The sequence below is a fragment of the Oreochromis aureus genome, linkage group 14, assembly GCF_013358895.1.
Source record: "Oreochromis aureus strain Israel breed Guangdong linkage group 14, ZZ_aureus, whole genome shotgun sequence".
NCBI classification, from domain to species: Eukaryota; Metazoa; Chordata; class Actinopteri; order Cichliformes; family Cichlidae; genus Oreochromis; species Oreochromis aureus.
This window is the reverse complement of record NC_052955.1, coordinates 41,304,716-41,321,202: the sequence shown is the minus strand read 5'-3', so window position 1 is coordinate 41,321,202 and position 16,487 is coordinate 41,304,716. Positions and strand designations below refer to the sequence as shown.

Below are 16,487 nucleotides of genomic sequence, written 5' to 3'. Positions count from 1 at the left end.
GCAACACGGTGTCCTTCCGCTGCGGCGCGCTGAAAACTAGTGCCCACTGTACCGTCTCACGAACGTATTCCTCACATATCCACAGTTTGTGTTGGGAAGAATCTGATGACGTATTTAACTGCTGGTGTGAATGTTTAGTGCTCCAACAGACACGTGATTTTTTCTAACAAGAGATGGTAAGAAAAATTTACTTTGTTTCATTTTATAAACGATTTTATGTGAAACAACAAACGAATGAATTAAAGTGAATAAAAGTGAATAAAAGTGAAAAAAAGTGAAACGAGCTAATGAAATAAAGAGAAGCTCGCACACAAACGGGCTGTGGTCTCTGGATAACGGGAAAGTCCCCCAGCTTCATGACGTAACGGCCCGGTGAACTCGGTGAAGTGCGGATTAATCCCATCTGCTGTGATGCGGTCCGGGCATCAGGAGTTGGAGAAGTAGCGGATTTAAAAACTTTCTGTCTGCAAGTGTTGTCCGTCGAAATAGCGCTTCATGAAGAGTCCCTGATTTCCAAAAGGGAAATGATGGCTTTTTAAACGGTGCCTGTCGTCCTCGTCAGCCTAAAGCTTCGTGTGCTTTGCTCCCGCAGCGCACTTTTTACCACACTAATTCAGAAACTATGGGGTGAGTACAAGTGCCTTTTAGCCTCGTAGGAGTCAAAGAAAGTTGGGAGAAACGCGTCTTTTCTTACTTAACAAACACGTTTAGACACTTTGAAGCCAGCGTTACGCCGTGCGGTGAGTTCGGTGGTTGTTTTCCGCTGTTTGCAGGCGTTTTCGTTCCTGTGTAAAGTGACCTGGTCAAACTTGGCTTGTTACAGTGTAAACACGCCGAATGGATTCGATTTGGAAACATTTTAAAGTGCGCAACAGATGTTTCTGCCTACATTCTGTAAAATTATGTTATTTATAGAAAACATTTTTTTTTTAAATTATTTGTAATCATTTTAAAATTTTTATGTTTTTTTCTAAACTGAGAGTTTTAAATTTAAAGTGTGACATCAGTCAGGAATGGCTTCAAATAAAGTCTGTTTTAAGTTGGAGGTGAAAGTGATTGTGATTCATTAAACTGGAAATGATGAAAAATTAATGTGCATTTATTTTGTAACTCTCTTTTTAAAATATTAAATTTCATTTTCTTGGAATAACTGAAAGTTTGAAATGGGCCGTTTGAGGCTAATTAAAAAATGCAACGTTCTTATTTTTCCCTCCCGCAGGTCTTCAGGTGTTTCCACAACTCTTTCATCCAGCCAGCGCACGGTTCGTGCTTTTGAACAATTCGATCGAAGCAGACGACACAATGGCGGCATCGATCCTTCGCAGGAAAATTCCCCCCGTTTCCACAGGCGAGCTCAGCGCTCCCCTTCTCCGACAGGCTAGCCCCAGCCAATCACGGCCGCGGACGGGGGCGGAGCCAGCGGAGAGGCAGCACTTAATTGGTGAGTTTGGCCAAGACGATTTTTTATTTTTCCACATCCCGAGGTCGGAGCCGCAGTGCAGCACGGGGCTAATGTCGTACAGTGAGTACAGCTAAGTGGATATTTATCGAATGCAGACGATGCTGTTCAATCATTTTCAGATGATCGGTTAGTTGGACGTATTGCTTAATTTAAGCTTCTTTTATTTTTACGTTTGCTCTCTCAGCCTTTGCTTATTTCACTTTTTTTTTACTTTTTTTCTAAATTTCAAGATTTAATTTTAGTCGTTTTTTGCAAACACTTGAAAATAGAATGGATCGCTTTGCTCTTTACATGACGCTTTCCCCTGTTTTTGAATTTTTCTAGGTGATGGTCACTCTGATTGGATGACGGAAAAAGTTGATTTGTCTTCATTTGTATCTACGACCGAGTCTTCTCCAAGCTCATCTCTTCCGCCCTCGCCGTTAGAACAAGATGTCAAGGTGCCCTCGGATCTGGAGGTCATGACCTCTCTGCTGCAGGAGGAGCTGGCTCAGCTCGAGGACTACTTCCGCTCTGAGTCCACATCCACCGCAAACAAGTTGGAGAAATCTTCAAAATGTGATAAGGGCGCCCAAGCCATGGGCTCCCAGTCTTACTACCAGTTACCCTATGGCTCGTATGGGACCGGCCAATCAGAAGCCAGCCCTGTGGTTGTTACCTTGGCAACAGGGGAGCTGGACCTGGCCAGCTTCTGCGGCGGACCCATCAGCAGAAGCAAAATCGCAAGACCCGCTCCATACAACTATCACCACCGCTACCACCACCACAACAACGGTCGAAGAATCCTCGGCGAGACCGTGAAAGTCGCAGATGAAGTTGGACTTGATACGTGGGGCTCCAGGGGATGTTACTCAGGAAGTACAGAGCTGTCTGTGAACCACTACTCGACGCTGAAGACGGTGAGCAAGAACAGCCTGGGCAGCATCAAGAAGGTGAGAGAATGTGCTTTATCTTTGAAGGAAGAGGAGAGTTATTGTTTTTCAGAAGGAATGTTTTGCAGCGAAGAGATTGCTCGAGGTTTTTGTCTGGGTGGCTCGTACGATGGCCACCACAAGCGAGAGGGACAGTTGATGCACAACGTGAAGGTCAATGTAAGTTACGACAGCACGGGGCTTGAGGTCTTGCACTGCAGCAAAGACGGAGGACTTTCCGGGAGTATCCCCCAAGAGACAATGGTGGCCGGTGACGGCTACTTCCACCAGTCCATGGCCAGCACAGAACCTTACCATAGCTTTATAGGTGACCTAGATCAGCCGTCACAAGCACAGGCTGTCGATCCCCAACACGGCCACTACCTCTACCCGGAATGCCTTGCAGACCAAAGCTACGAATGTCTGTCCAGAGGGGAGGGCGAGGGGCCGCTGCTGGGTGGCCCCATCCACCGCCCCACCCAGAGGCTAAAGGATGAGCCCTGCTCCGTGAAACCAGCTCTGGTGATGAGTGCAGCGTCTCTGGACGCCAGCAGTGGTGAGAGGAAGCAGAAGAAAAGAGACCAGAACAAAACTGCTGCTCACAGGTAAACACGCTTTGACTTTGTTAAAATGTGCAAGATGTGATGGAAATAGTAGTTTAAATGTACAACGTCAGCATGGTGTTGCATAAAGCAGCCACCGCATTGCTTTAAATGTCCTGAAAAATGTAGGAGGGACGTGGAAAGTCCCTCGCTGTCTGCCAAATTCAGCCCCACCTCAGCAGTCCTACAAGTCTGGCAGCTCGGCATGTTTCACTTAAAATAGCAAGCATGTGAAAAAACCAGTTGTAGGCTCTACAGTTGGTTTTTTCAATTGTATAATAACTGCAGTTGGTTATTGCATGGTCCACCTTATGTAAATGTAAAGCGCCTTGAGGCGACTGTTGTTGTGATTTGCTGTATGAATAAAGTTGAATTGTCTCAAGGGAGGGAGCTGTTTGCATCTGCGTCATTTAGCCTCAGAGGTCACGCACGCTCGACTCTATTAAAGTTGCAAGGCAGCAAAATCTGTGAAACCAACCACACACGTTGTTCCTAATTGCAGGTACAGGCTGCGTAAGAGGGCGGAGCTGGACTCTCTGGAGGAGGAGCTGCACGGTCTCGAGGGGCAGAACCGAGAGCTTCGTGACAAGGCGGAATCGGTGGAGCGAGAAATACAGTACGTCAAAGATTTACTCATCGAGGTCTACAAGGCTCGCAGCCAGCGGCTCAAACAGGACGGCAGTGCCTAAACGAAAGAAAGAAGCCCGACGCCCATGCTGACCTCACCTCCAAACCTGCCCAGCCAGCACCAAGAGAAAAATCAAGTCAAGAGCACCAACTGGTTTTTGTCTCACAAATGGTAGTTTGCATGATTTTGGTAGTTTTTTCTTAAAAACAAATAAAATGATGTAATTGTTCCGAGAGGATGACTGATCGTACAGAAAAGACCAGACGTTTCCAAATGGGTGACTAAACTATAACCAGCCTTAGCGAGGCGGCTTCCAGAGGAGATGCTGAACTTGTCCGTGACCACTGTGATCTGAACTGCACTCGCAGCCTTGTGACGACTGAGTTTGCGCTCACGACGAAGGATCGTTTACAAAACGCTCTTTGAATTAGTAGTAGTGACTGAATTTACTTGTGGTTTTTTGTGACACGCGTCAGCAGCATCGAGGCAGAACCATGCGAAATCTAGATTTTATTTTCTATTTTATTTTTACTTAATGATGTTCATTTATCATTTGCTTACAACAATCAACCGAATAAAGGGATTGCTGGAAAACCTGTGTAACATGCTCTACAAATATTCATTATCAGCAACATTTAGAGAATTTGTATTGCTAAACTGTTGAGTATTTACACCTCTTTACCCAATGCATGTTTGATTTTGGAAAAGCATGTGCGAGTGTTATTTGAAGGCAATATTCTGTTAACTGCATGGCTTCAAGATCTCCACTGCGTCAGTTTCACTGAGTTGACTTTCTCCCTCTCATCAGCTGGCGACTTTTCTCCCCCCGCCAGCGTGATTCATGCTCAGGTTTTGCTTTCTGCTCTGAGAGACACGAGCGTTCGCTGGCTTTCTTTTGTCCTTTCCTTTTCCCTCTCTTCCGGCTGTATTTTGCGAACGAACAATCACCTGTTGACGCAACAATAAACGGTTGTTGGGTACGACTTTGTGGGAATTTTGTTTTCAATTGATCAATTGATGTATCTGAAATTCAGGTCCTTTTAATAGTCGATGTCAATGTCAGGAAATGAAACATCAGGTCAATGACAGCCAAATAAACCAGTTATGTAGTATCATCCACCTCTGCCTTTGACTGTTTTTCTGCTCACGACACCCTGAACCCCGTTCGGCCCAGTGCGCGCACAGCGAATAAGAACGGGCTGGGATTAAGAGATGGCGATAAAAGCCCCCGTGCCCCTCCCTTTATGTTTCCACCCTGCCCCCAAACTGCAGGTCTCAGCCCTCTGATTTTGGCTGCAATGCAGTCAGTCTTAGTCCCAGGATTCATCGCTGGATGGCAGGCTTTGACTGACACCTGACCATTTTGTGAGAAAACAACCTTATTCCCTGGAGCCTGAGGAGCTCACACCGAGTCCAAACAACCACACAATCAGAGAGTGTGTTTAGAGAATTCATAAATACAGCCCCCCCTAATATTTTAGTGCCGTTTCCTGTGTTTTGATTGATCCCCGGGGCTGAGTAGAGTCGTATCGAGCTCCGGCAGTCAACAGAAAACACAAGTTGCCTATCTCGTGTCCCAGCTCGTAGAGGGCGTGTGTGTGTGAAGGCGTGTGTGTGTGTGTGAAATCTCTTGGTATCTCTCCTAGCAGTCGTAGGCCTTTCAAGTGCATGAGGCAATATCACACAATAGTTGCAGAAGGAGGAGAGAGATGCAAGTGAACTATCAGAATAAAAAAGTACTGGGCTGACAGAGAGCGCCATTAAATCTATTGATTCAGGCTTCTGTTTGTTGTTTGATGCAACGTAAAAACAGAGTGTGAAGCTGTTCTGATGAAGATTTAGAATACCTCACAATAAATCTATATATTTCTCTACATCATCAGTGCAAGAGCTGGCATATATAATATAATCCCCAGCACACACACACACACACAGTTATTAAGAAAACGATTACATGCATATGGAGTCATAAAATTAAATATATGGAATAAAAGGTGGCCTTTGGCTTTCTCCTTAACATGACATTTTGTGTCATACCACAGATTTGAGGTTTTAGCCTCATTAAGAGATGAGTTATGTTTTCATTCTTCAAACACGATTACTCACAAGAGTAAACTGTTTATATTGTTTAGCATAACGTTATATTGAGTAGTTTTCTTTACATATACCCAACCCATAAATTTTACCCTCATTTTTAATCGGTGCCTATATTGTGCGTGTAGATACGCTGCATATTTAAGGTTTTATTTCCTACTGTGCAAAAATCCTGAGCCTTTATAATTTGTCTCCCGTGAGGCAGACGTGGTTGTGACTAATAGTTCTCAAAAGACGCTGGCTGCTTGTATCATTATTGTTATTAATTTTAGTTAACACTGACCTCTGAATCATTCAAGGAGAAAAAAGCATCTAACTCAAAGGATGAACCAGTGTTGTGTCTACACAACAGTTTAGCAGAGATCCAATTCTAAACTGCATTTTGGACACTTTGTTACAGCAGGATTTGCAAAAACACATAATTTGTTTGCATTTCTCGAGTTAAATCTATGGAAAATCCTATTAGTGGAAGACTTGGCATTAATTAACACGTTAATTAAAAATTTTAAAATTGGAGAAAAAAACACCCGACACAGAACCGGAGTGATGCATTCACCATCGACTGTTTACTGAAACATCAGCAGAAACAATCTCACTGGCTGCAAAGAAGGGAAACTTCTGTCCACAGCCATCTGTGGAGGGCCTGTAATGGTTTGGGGCTGCATTTCATTCAGTGATGTAATGGGTTTTGTCAAAATTGATGGAATTATGAAAACAGAAAGTAATGTCTGATTGGCAATGGTTTCACTTTTGTTTTTAGCCTGATCCCAAAGACATGGGCAATGAAACAAAAGCATATCTGGATAGAAACACATTGGGACACTATCAGCCCAGAGTCCAGACGTCAACATTATTGAAGCGCTGTGGGATCATACTGACAGCAGGAAAGAAGCACTTTGGAATGTTTGAGCCTGGAGAAGTATTCCTGGAGACTAATTAAACACATGACAAGAATGTTTGCCTAAGAAATGTCAGATTGTGCAAAACAGTAAAGGTCGTCGTACCAAATACTGACTTTAAAGCTCAAAGTTTTTGATGTGTACATGCATGTATGTATGTTGGAGATTTCAGTAAATCACTGTAAAGATTTCCCAGTCTCCTAGCAACATCTAAGGAATGATGTAGTTTTGTACAGTGCGTATATTCACATTTTCATTCCACATTTCTCATAATTAATTCTATATATTCTAGTTTTCATTCTGTATAGTATCATCTCCAATATATGTAAATTTCATTGATTATATTCTTTGTTTTATTTTAATTTTATTAGATATATTTAAGGTTCATATATAATTATATACTTGCCAAAGTTGTTGTTAGGTTCTTTTTAAGTCCATTTTTTGTGAGCACCCAAAGTATTTCTCATTTTTGCTATATGTAACACTCTCAATAATAATAATAACGATAGATTGCATTTATATAGCGCTTATCGAGACCCTCAAAGCACTTCACAATTCCACTATTCATTCACACACTGGTGGAGGCATGCCACAGTTGTAGCCACAGCTGCCCTGGGGCAGACTGACAGGCTGCCATATCGTGCCATCGGCCCCTCTGGCCATCACCAGTAGGTGGTAGGTGACACAATGACCAAAACAGACAGAGCTGAGGATCGAACCGGCAACCTTCCGGTTACAAGATGAGCTTCTCAACCCCCTGAACCACAGTCTTTCACCACTAGGTGTCTCTCCAAGCTAAGCAAAAGACTGCAATCAAAAACTCTGCAACATTACAGTGTGGTATGAAAGTCCTGTCCCAAAACTCATTTTGTCTTGTGACAGATCTAAAAACCTACAGCAGACAAACAGCATCTAACAGACTGTAAGAAACAGGAAAAAAACCAACAAGAACCTGACACAGGACCTAAGTAAGGCATCCAATATACAAAGAATAACTATTGCTCAAGACTACAGGGTGGGCCATTTATATGGATACACCGTAATAAAATGGGAATGGTTGGTGATATTAAAGTCCTGTTTGTGGCACATTAGTATATATGAGGGGGCAAACTCCTCAAGATGGGTGGTGGCCATTTAGAAGTCGGCCATCTTGGATACAACTTTTGTTTTTTCAATAGGAAGAGGGCCATGTGACACATCAAACTTATTGGTAATGTCACAAGAAAAACAATGGTGTGCTTGGTTTCAACGTAACTTTATTCTTTCATGAGTTATTTACAAGTTCCTCTTTGTTCACAGCCATTGACATGTCGAAGAGGTTAACACGTGAGGAGCGGATCGAAATCGTGTTGATATCTGGTGAACGCAGTAACCGGTGATGAGGTAAACTTTTATGTGAATGGTGAAGTTAACAAACAAAACCACCGCTATTGGTCTGACACTAACCCACATTGGATGGATCCCTCCAAGACTGTTGGAACAACAAAAGTGATGGTTTGGTGTGGTATATGGGGTACAACGATAGTGGGTCCATTCTTCATCAATGGAAACCTCAAGGCCACTGGATATTTGAAATTGCTACATGATGATGCGTTTCCCTCTTTATGCACTGAAGCTGGCACGTTCCCTGAGTTTTTCCAGCAAGATGGTGCACCACCACATTATGGGTGCCAGGTCCGAGCATTCCTAGATGAACAGTTTCCTGGAAAGTGGATTGGTCGTCGTGGGCCAGTTGAATGGCCCCCAAGGTCTCGATCTGACCCCTTAGACTTTTATCTTTGGGGTCATCTGAAGGCAATTGTCTATGGTGTGAAGATACGAGATGTGCAGCACCTGAAACTACGGATACTGGATGCCTGTGCTGGCATTTCTCCTGCGGTGTTGCTATCAGTGTGTGAAGAGTGGGAGAAGAGGGTTGCATTGACAATCCAACACAATGGGCAGCACATTGAACACATTTTATAAGTGGTCAGAAACTTGCAAATAACTCATGAAAGAACAAAGTTACGTTGAAACCAAGCACACCATTGTTTTTCTTGTGACATTACCAATAAGTTTGATGTGTCACATGGCCCTCTTCCTATTGAAAAAACAAAAGTTGTATCCAAGATGGCCGACTTCTAAATGGCCACCATGGTCACCACCCATCTTGAGGAGTTTGCCCCCTCACATATACTAATGTGCCACAAACAGGACTTTAATATCACCAACCATTCCCATGTTATTACGGTGTATCCATATAAATGGGCCACCCTGTACTTGACAAAAGTTGACTACCTGCCCAAGAGAGTTCAGCCTGTGTTAGAGAAGTTAGTTGTGCTAAATATCAACTTTCAAGCTTGTGACAATTGTCTAGACTTACTCTGGAGCATTAATCTGCTGGAAACAGTCAGACGATACACTGTGGTCTGGATATGGTCAGTAACAGCACCCAGGTAGGCTGTGGTGTTTAAATGATGCTCAGCTGGTACTAAGGGCCCGAAGTGGGGCAAAAGTGTTTCCCCAAGACGATTACACCAGCAGCAGCCTGAACCACTGATACAGCCCCCAAACTGTAGACCCAGTTTCCTGTTTCCTGTAGTTGTGGCACTGACATTGGTTGAACCATGTGTTAATTTTTGGTTTCTGTTGCCTTTCTGTCAGCTTGGGGCAGTAAGTGAACAAACAATTAGTCACGATACATTACTACTGCTTGCTTCATTCCTGACATGAAGCAAGAATAGGTCATTCCATATAAGAGACACCAAATCTGGAAAAAGTTCCCACCGACTGACCTATGTCTGTCTGTAGCTGTGTGTGCGGGTTTGTTTTGTACAACAGCTTTGGCAGAGTACTGTGAAAACCTTTGTATGTCCACAGCCTCAGGGTCCACAAGGGTGGCTCCAAGTTCATTCATTTGCAGCATTTGATCTTTCATAACTTCATAAATCAGGAGGTGTTTACATTAATTCTTATATTTTCATTCCAAATGTAAAGCCAAAATCTAAAGCACATATTCAATATCCAAGTTTGATGTATCCCTTGATACTAATTCTCCTTCAGGTGTGGATGTAATCATGAATGGTTGTCTGTCCAGTGACCTGTCCAGGATGTGTCCTTCCACCCTATGACAGCTGGACTATATTTCAGGACTGAGTTGATAAGCAGTTAAGAAGATGGATAAATAGGAATTTAGACCAGGCTACTGAAAATAGGTTAAAATCAAGATGCAGCACCAGTCACTGGACCAGTGACATCAATGGTTCCACTCTGGACTTTCACTGGTGAGAATGAATATAAAAAACATGACATATTGCATCAGGAGTTACACACAGCCACCATGAATTTACATGCTCAGTAAAGCTTGGGTCATATTGAGACATGCTGGCTAAAGAAGTAAAACGAAAGGAAGACAGAATGATATTAGAGCCAGTAGGCGAGAAAGAAGTAGGGGGCTGGTGGGGTGATGCAAGAGGAGCAGAAAAATAGAGAAGAAAAACGTGTGTGTGTGTGTGTGTGTGTGTGTGTGTGCGTGCGTGCGTGCATTTTAGTACGGGGGAGCAGGGGATGGCCGCAATGAGATGAATGGCCTGGAGCTCTGTTCAATGCCTGCATGTATACCAGTGAGAAAGCTTTAAATTCATTATGAGCAGTTGTACAGGGTGGTAGAACGGTGGGGGTGAGGGTAACGTTGGCTGTGTTGGTTGGTATGAAAAAAATAGATTAAATCTTAAGTTTAAACCTTAACTGTAAAATTGTTGCAGTCTTCTCTTGCAAAAATCACCAGTCACTAAATATGTGAAACATCCAGAAAGCTCTATCATTCAGAGAGAGCATCAATGTGATGATTGCATCAGAAAAGTTTTGGAATTGTTCAAATTCTGTCGCATCCGCTAAACCTGCAAATAACAGTAATAGTCCAGCACTTTCCTCTCTGTCACAATACAATAAAAAAGTATGCCAACAGGATCAGTCTACAGTATGTCAGTGTACTCATTCAATATTACAAATTATTTTTTATTTGAACACAACACTAAAACCAGCATTAGTACACCAGCACCAACTAATATGTTGGTGGGTGGAGCAAAAAGTAGAATTAGCAAAAATCCGCATATGATGAGAATGACAAACTTAATTTTCAGAGCAAGTTGAGTGGAAATAATTCAATAAATGGTTTTTCAATGCAAGGCATGCCATAACAAACACAAAGTAATGGGTAGGCTTTGGCAGTATATATATAACGAACTCATAAATGAGACAAATTCAGTTTTTCTTTACTGCAGTGGGATTCTGTCAGGGCAACCAAGGCAAGAAGTGCTTGTCCACTGAAATGAAAAAATAGCCATCAATAAACATACCAGAGTCAAAGTGATCTCGCTCTCCAGTCATCTCAAACAACTTTCTGTCATAAAGCTTTTCACCTGTTTGCATCCATCTTTTAAATTACTGCCATCTTGTGGCTGCAGTTGGCTATTGTCTCTGGAAGCTGGGCTAACTCTGTGTGACTACAAGCCATTGGTACCGGTTAATTTCATGTGATTGTCGACGTTCCACTATTAATGGCTTGATGTTGCAAAGCTGTGAGGCCAGTGGCTTTTCCTGGTTGTTTGCATCTCCGTATTGTGGATAAACCTCTAGTGTTTAACAGGAAATTGATGAGAGATGAGCGCAATGGAGAAGCTGCCGGTGATGCTGCTTTTACTGATCTGAGATCAGTTACCATCTACCACACTGTGTAGAAACAGAGTTATCAGCTTAACGATGATAAACCGCAGAGGGTACATTTACTTGCTCACAGGTAAGACGGGTTTAACAAATGATTTTGTTAATACACTGTCTTCATTTTTCATTGATGTTTTATTCAAGATGTTGTGGATATTGTGATATTGTAGATATGATATTTTATGCATAATAATTCCTTTAACCTTTAATACTTTCCATGCAATCTGCCAATTAAACACTTTTACGTGTAGTGAGTGTTTTCACAGTGTATTGGAGTTTTTAATAAAATTCCTCCGTCACTCATTATTGTGAGGTAAGGGTAAATACTTTGATGATAACCGTAAAAGTAATAATAGTTCACAGTTCTACAGCGTAAGTTAGCATATCCCACAGCTTTATTATAAAATTGTACCATCAATTTAATATGATATTTTGTTCACGTTATGACTTTGTTCCCATGACTCTAATGAAGGGTAATGAAAACGAAAAAGACATTTTTATAAATGTGCAGTATACCAATAATGAAAAAGTAGGGATGCTGGGTACAATGTAAACAAATCTCATAAACACATATTTTATTCACAACAGATCATAGAAAACATATTAAATGTTTAAACAGATTTTTATGTTTATATTAGCTTAATTTTAATTTGATGGCAGCAACATGTGTCAAAAAAGTGCTTGAGACGTCTGACTACACAGCATTTTTCCAGCTTTTCCTGTTTACATGCAGTGCTGTGAAAAAGTCTTATTTGTAAGGTCTGCATCCCATTCCATCTGATGCAAAACTAATGCAGCTGGTCATTAAAAGAACATTTGACATCACAGTCAAATATCAACTTCTATCAGATGTGTTATTGCCACCAACAAAATATTTTCATGATCGTAAAATGCCTCAGTTAAAACATTTGATATGTTTTCTGTTACAATGGTTAGGTTAATTAGATTTATATTCTTGTTTTATTTACACAGTGCCCCCCCACCAGTGTAGGACAATGACAGCAGTCTCTCACTAAACTAATTCATCTGTCTCAGGAACAGACTGTGCACAGAGTGCTGATTTATTGAGTGTTCTTTTCACTGACACTGATGTAATTGGCTCCAGCTCTTTGCCAACCACAGAGCTGACTCTCCTAACCAGTCTATCGAGCTGCGTCATGTCCATCTTCTTAATGCTGCTTCCCTAGCAAATGATAGCATAGAAGGGCTCCACTGGAACATCTGACTGGTGAAACATCAGCAGGAGTTTATTGCAGATGTTTAATGGCCCCAGCCTTCTCTGCCCATTCCTATAGAGTGTGTCTGTGTTCTTAGGGTTTAACACTCATGCTCGAGGAGACCTATAGCAGCAACAAGTTAAACTGTCTAACAATGTCTTAAAAGACTTAAAAGGTAATATGTGCAGCAACAGTGGCAGCAGCAGGGATTAATAGATGATAGTACTAGATTAATAGAATAATAGATTGTTCGTGGCTAGGGAACAAAGGACCAATGGTGTGACAGGAAGATCTCATGTTCTCTGGTTTTACAGAGGAGCCAAGAGGTATCATAATATCAGACTAAGCACATTTTTCATGATTAATGAATAAAGTTGCATACTGAAACATGTGCTGCATTCCTCTCATTTCATGTAAACTTTGTCTTGTAGCTTTTTGGTTGCTCCTCCTATGCTTCTTGTTTTATTTTAAATCCCCCCTCCCTTAGGCATGCCCTGGAACCCATCGTTTCATGCCACAGTGATACCAACTGTGCGTAATTCTCTCAGGCTAAGTCTGCCAGAATGTTGACACATGGGAGGCGTGCATATAGAGCTCCGAATGTCTGCCTGAGAGGGTTACTAGTAGGTGATGAGCCAGACGTGCTGTTTACCAAACACAGTGCTTATAGTTCTATCATAGCAGGGTACCTCTGACTGGGTCGTCCTTTCAGCAGAGTCCTTCGCTAACAGAGGACATGTAACATTTTTTGTTACGTGCTTGCAAATTAAAAATGCATCAGACACGAGTGGCATGTGTGTGTGTGTGTCTGTGTGCATGTAATGCTAACTTTATACATGTCTGCTAATGCAGCCGCACTCATTCAGAACCATGCCATTAAAAAAAGTCTGCCCTTGTAAGATGTAAGCCCATATCTGCACATGAAGGACATTCAAAGCATTTTGAATCCACCTGAGCACACTGATAATACATCTAAAAACCTTTTTAATTTGATAAATACACCTTAACCAGCCACTTTATTAGTTACACTTAGTTATACTATACTACTACAGAAGTGCCAGCATGTTGGAAGTATTCCTCACAGATGTTAGCAGTACTGAAATACTCACTCTGTCTGGCATTAACAGCTATGCCACGTTCCAAGTCACTGAAATCCTCTTGGTTGAGTCAGTACTATGTTATGGAATATTAAAGTAAAAGCTGAAAAAATGGTATCTCTCATTAGTTTATCAGTAAAGTGAGAGTTTGTTTCTGGTGAGCACTGAGCCACACTTCGTGGCGGCTTTGGTTTGAATCAATGTTTCCTGATATATTGGTAATAAGTTCTGAGAGCTACACAGATGGAGGGCTGTGGCAGCTGTGACGACACTGCTGACTCTGAACAGTCACTCACTGAAAATGAAGCACAAACTTCTGTGATGGTGAAGTTTGTGCTTTCTTTTCAATAAAGTTTCAGCTCTGATATTACCTTACATGGTAAGTAATGAAGTACAACTCAACAAACATCAGCAAACACACAAACTGTTTGTGTGCAGTTTGTCTCACAGTGTGTTGCAGCTTAAGTCCAGCTGCTGGATTTCACAGGGAGAGAAAAGACAGAGCGCTAACTTCACTCAGAGATGGAGAAAGATAAGAAAGACAGGCAGACTAACTGTGTTATTTAAAGACTGCATGGAAACCCTCTGCAGGTCAGTGCAGGATAAACAGGCGTGTTTGTTGCACTGTGATGGATTTGGAGTAAAGAACAGTGTGTGACTGCTGCACAGTGGCTGTGTTTCATGGTCACAGTTAGCTCACAGTGTAGCACAGATGCATTCACTGAACTCCACCTTCACACCAACTTTATCCAGTCTAATGTAAAGGCAGCATAAACAGTTTACTGTCAGTGCAGAGGATGGAAATCATCCAGGACCACTCAGGAAACATCTGCTCACATCTGGTTGAATCCAGGTGTGTCAGCAGGTCAGCTGATCACAGCCTGTACACTAAGAACATCTACTGGAAATTAATGCGAGTTTGATTCTCTTCCCCACACTGAACCATTACAACCAGTTTAGTTTCCCCCACCTGCTGAATCCCCTTTAACCCCTGACTGTGCACAGTCCCCAACTATAATGTAGGCATCAGAAAATAGAGCTGCTTTTTATTTACTTCTTTTTCCTCTGATTCAAGCTGAGAATAATTAGAATTTAATAAAGTTTGTATTAACATCTACTGATATTATTTTATTATTATGCTAATATGGCTCAAGGTTCAGTTAGCTTTGCACAAAAACAGAAACATCCTCCAAAGAGCTACTTTTTATTTTCTTTGAGTACATTTCAGAGCCTGTACGTTTTTACTTTTACTTGAGTAAAGAAGTTGATTCTGTACTTCAACTTTTACTGTAATATTTTTTAATAGTAGTATTTGTACTTCTACTTGAGTACAGAATGTCTGTACTTTTACCAACTCTGGATATTAGTCAGGTCAGCACACACACACTGGTCCAGTCCAGTTTAATGACCCGAGGTTGGAGCAGAGGTGCTACTTGCCACCATCGACTCCTTGGAGCCCCAGGCCACAATGGAGCCCCCCGAGAGCTGGCAAGCTTTAAACTGGAGTGGAGTTTGTGCAAAGTTTGCCATAACAATCGAAGACACCTGACCTCCTTAATGGGACTCCACCCGACTCCACCCACTCACATTGCAACTGATATTTATGATCCTGTTCAAACAAACCCATTGACTGATGCCAGTCAATAAAAATGAAGAAGCGTTATCCTTCTGGAAGTGAAAAAAACATAAAAAAGAAGGGAAGAAAAAAGACACTGAAGTCTAATGCTAAATAACTACATATTACCAGTCTGTATCACCACAGTCATCAGCATCATATTATTTCTCTGATGTGATGTTTGACATTAGTTAGCCTGGTGTGTCCATCTCTGTTGACATATGGCCTGTTAGTGCAGCCAGTAGACTGGAAGAATGTAGAAACATGCAAAGAAACTTGGACATGTACCGCAATGTGGGTTTTCCATGTCCAGCAGGTATGGCTGGTTTCCAGTAACATGCATCATTAGATGGTGAGTGCAAGGATCCATGGAGAAATTATACTTCAATGCACCGATTACGCATGTGCCCAGGAAGTGGACTTCAGGCAGAAGTATAACAGCAAGGACCTGGTTCCCAGCCCGTGTCTGTCTCTGCATATATATAATCCAGGCGTACATTACTAAGATGTAAATTATTGTGGTATATGTGTAATGTGTGTATATTTCGTTATATTTTATATCTCTAGTGTAGACCACAGATAGACTCTTTTTAAAAAATGAAGCCTGACAAGCTCGTGTCTGTCTTTGCAGTTTAATTGTTTGGAGTGCTGAAACCTCGAACTTGCGTACTGCTATGTGATTAATGTCTCATTGTACCACCCAGCTGTTTGTTATTGCCTAACCCATAACTATTTTATATAAGGCCTTTCTATGGAAATCTCAGCGCCAGATCAAAACACTGAGTCGCTGTAAATTCTTTGCCACCATAAAGAAGACTTTGAAGGGCCACAGGCAAGAACGGAGTAGCCAGTGATTAATGCAGGGGTCCATCCAGGTGATGTGACTGGAATAAACAGTATCACATGTACTACAGCGCCTCACAACCCCATTTGCAACAAAAGAAAAAGTCATGAGCACCATCTAGTGGTGCAAAAGGGCATTTCCCCTCAGCTTAAATCCCTCTCCCCGTCACATCTTTGAACTGAGATGAAGGTTATCAGGTCATGTCTCATTTTTGACCTCAGCAGCGACCGAGGTGGGAAAATGTTAGACTGCTCCTGGTTGGCTGGCTCTGCCTTAACTGAAAGGGAACAATTTACAGTTTTCATTATAGAGCAGTCAGTAGCTTTGTTTGTTGGGTCTAAAATGTAATGAAACAGGACAACAGCTGGAGACACAGGAGGACTGCTGGTGTGTGTGTGAGGTGGCCAATGGCTTCTT

The 16,487-nt window shown here is 42.0% G+C and overlaps 1 protein-coding gene across 1 annotated transcript; it reads left to right on the top strand.

Moving 5' to 3' along the window:
- The first annotated feature begins 379 nt into the window (after positions 1–379).
- Positions 380–4,722, top strand: atf5b (activating transcription factor 5b). Its single transcript, XM_031731886.2, has 4 exons — positions 380–627; positions 1,220–1,441; positions 1,787–2,978; positions 3,478–4,722. Exons 2-4 carry the CDS (start codon positions 1,303–1,305, stop codon positions 3,662–3,664), a joined length of 1,518 nt encoding a protein of 505 aa, XP_031587746.1. The 5' UTR covers positions 380–627; positions 1,220–1,302; the 3' UTR covers positions 3,665–4,722.
- Positions 4,723–16,487: the final 11,765 nt, after the last annotated feature.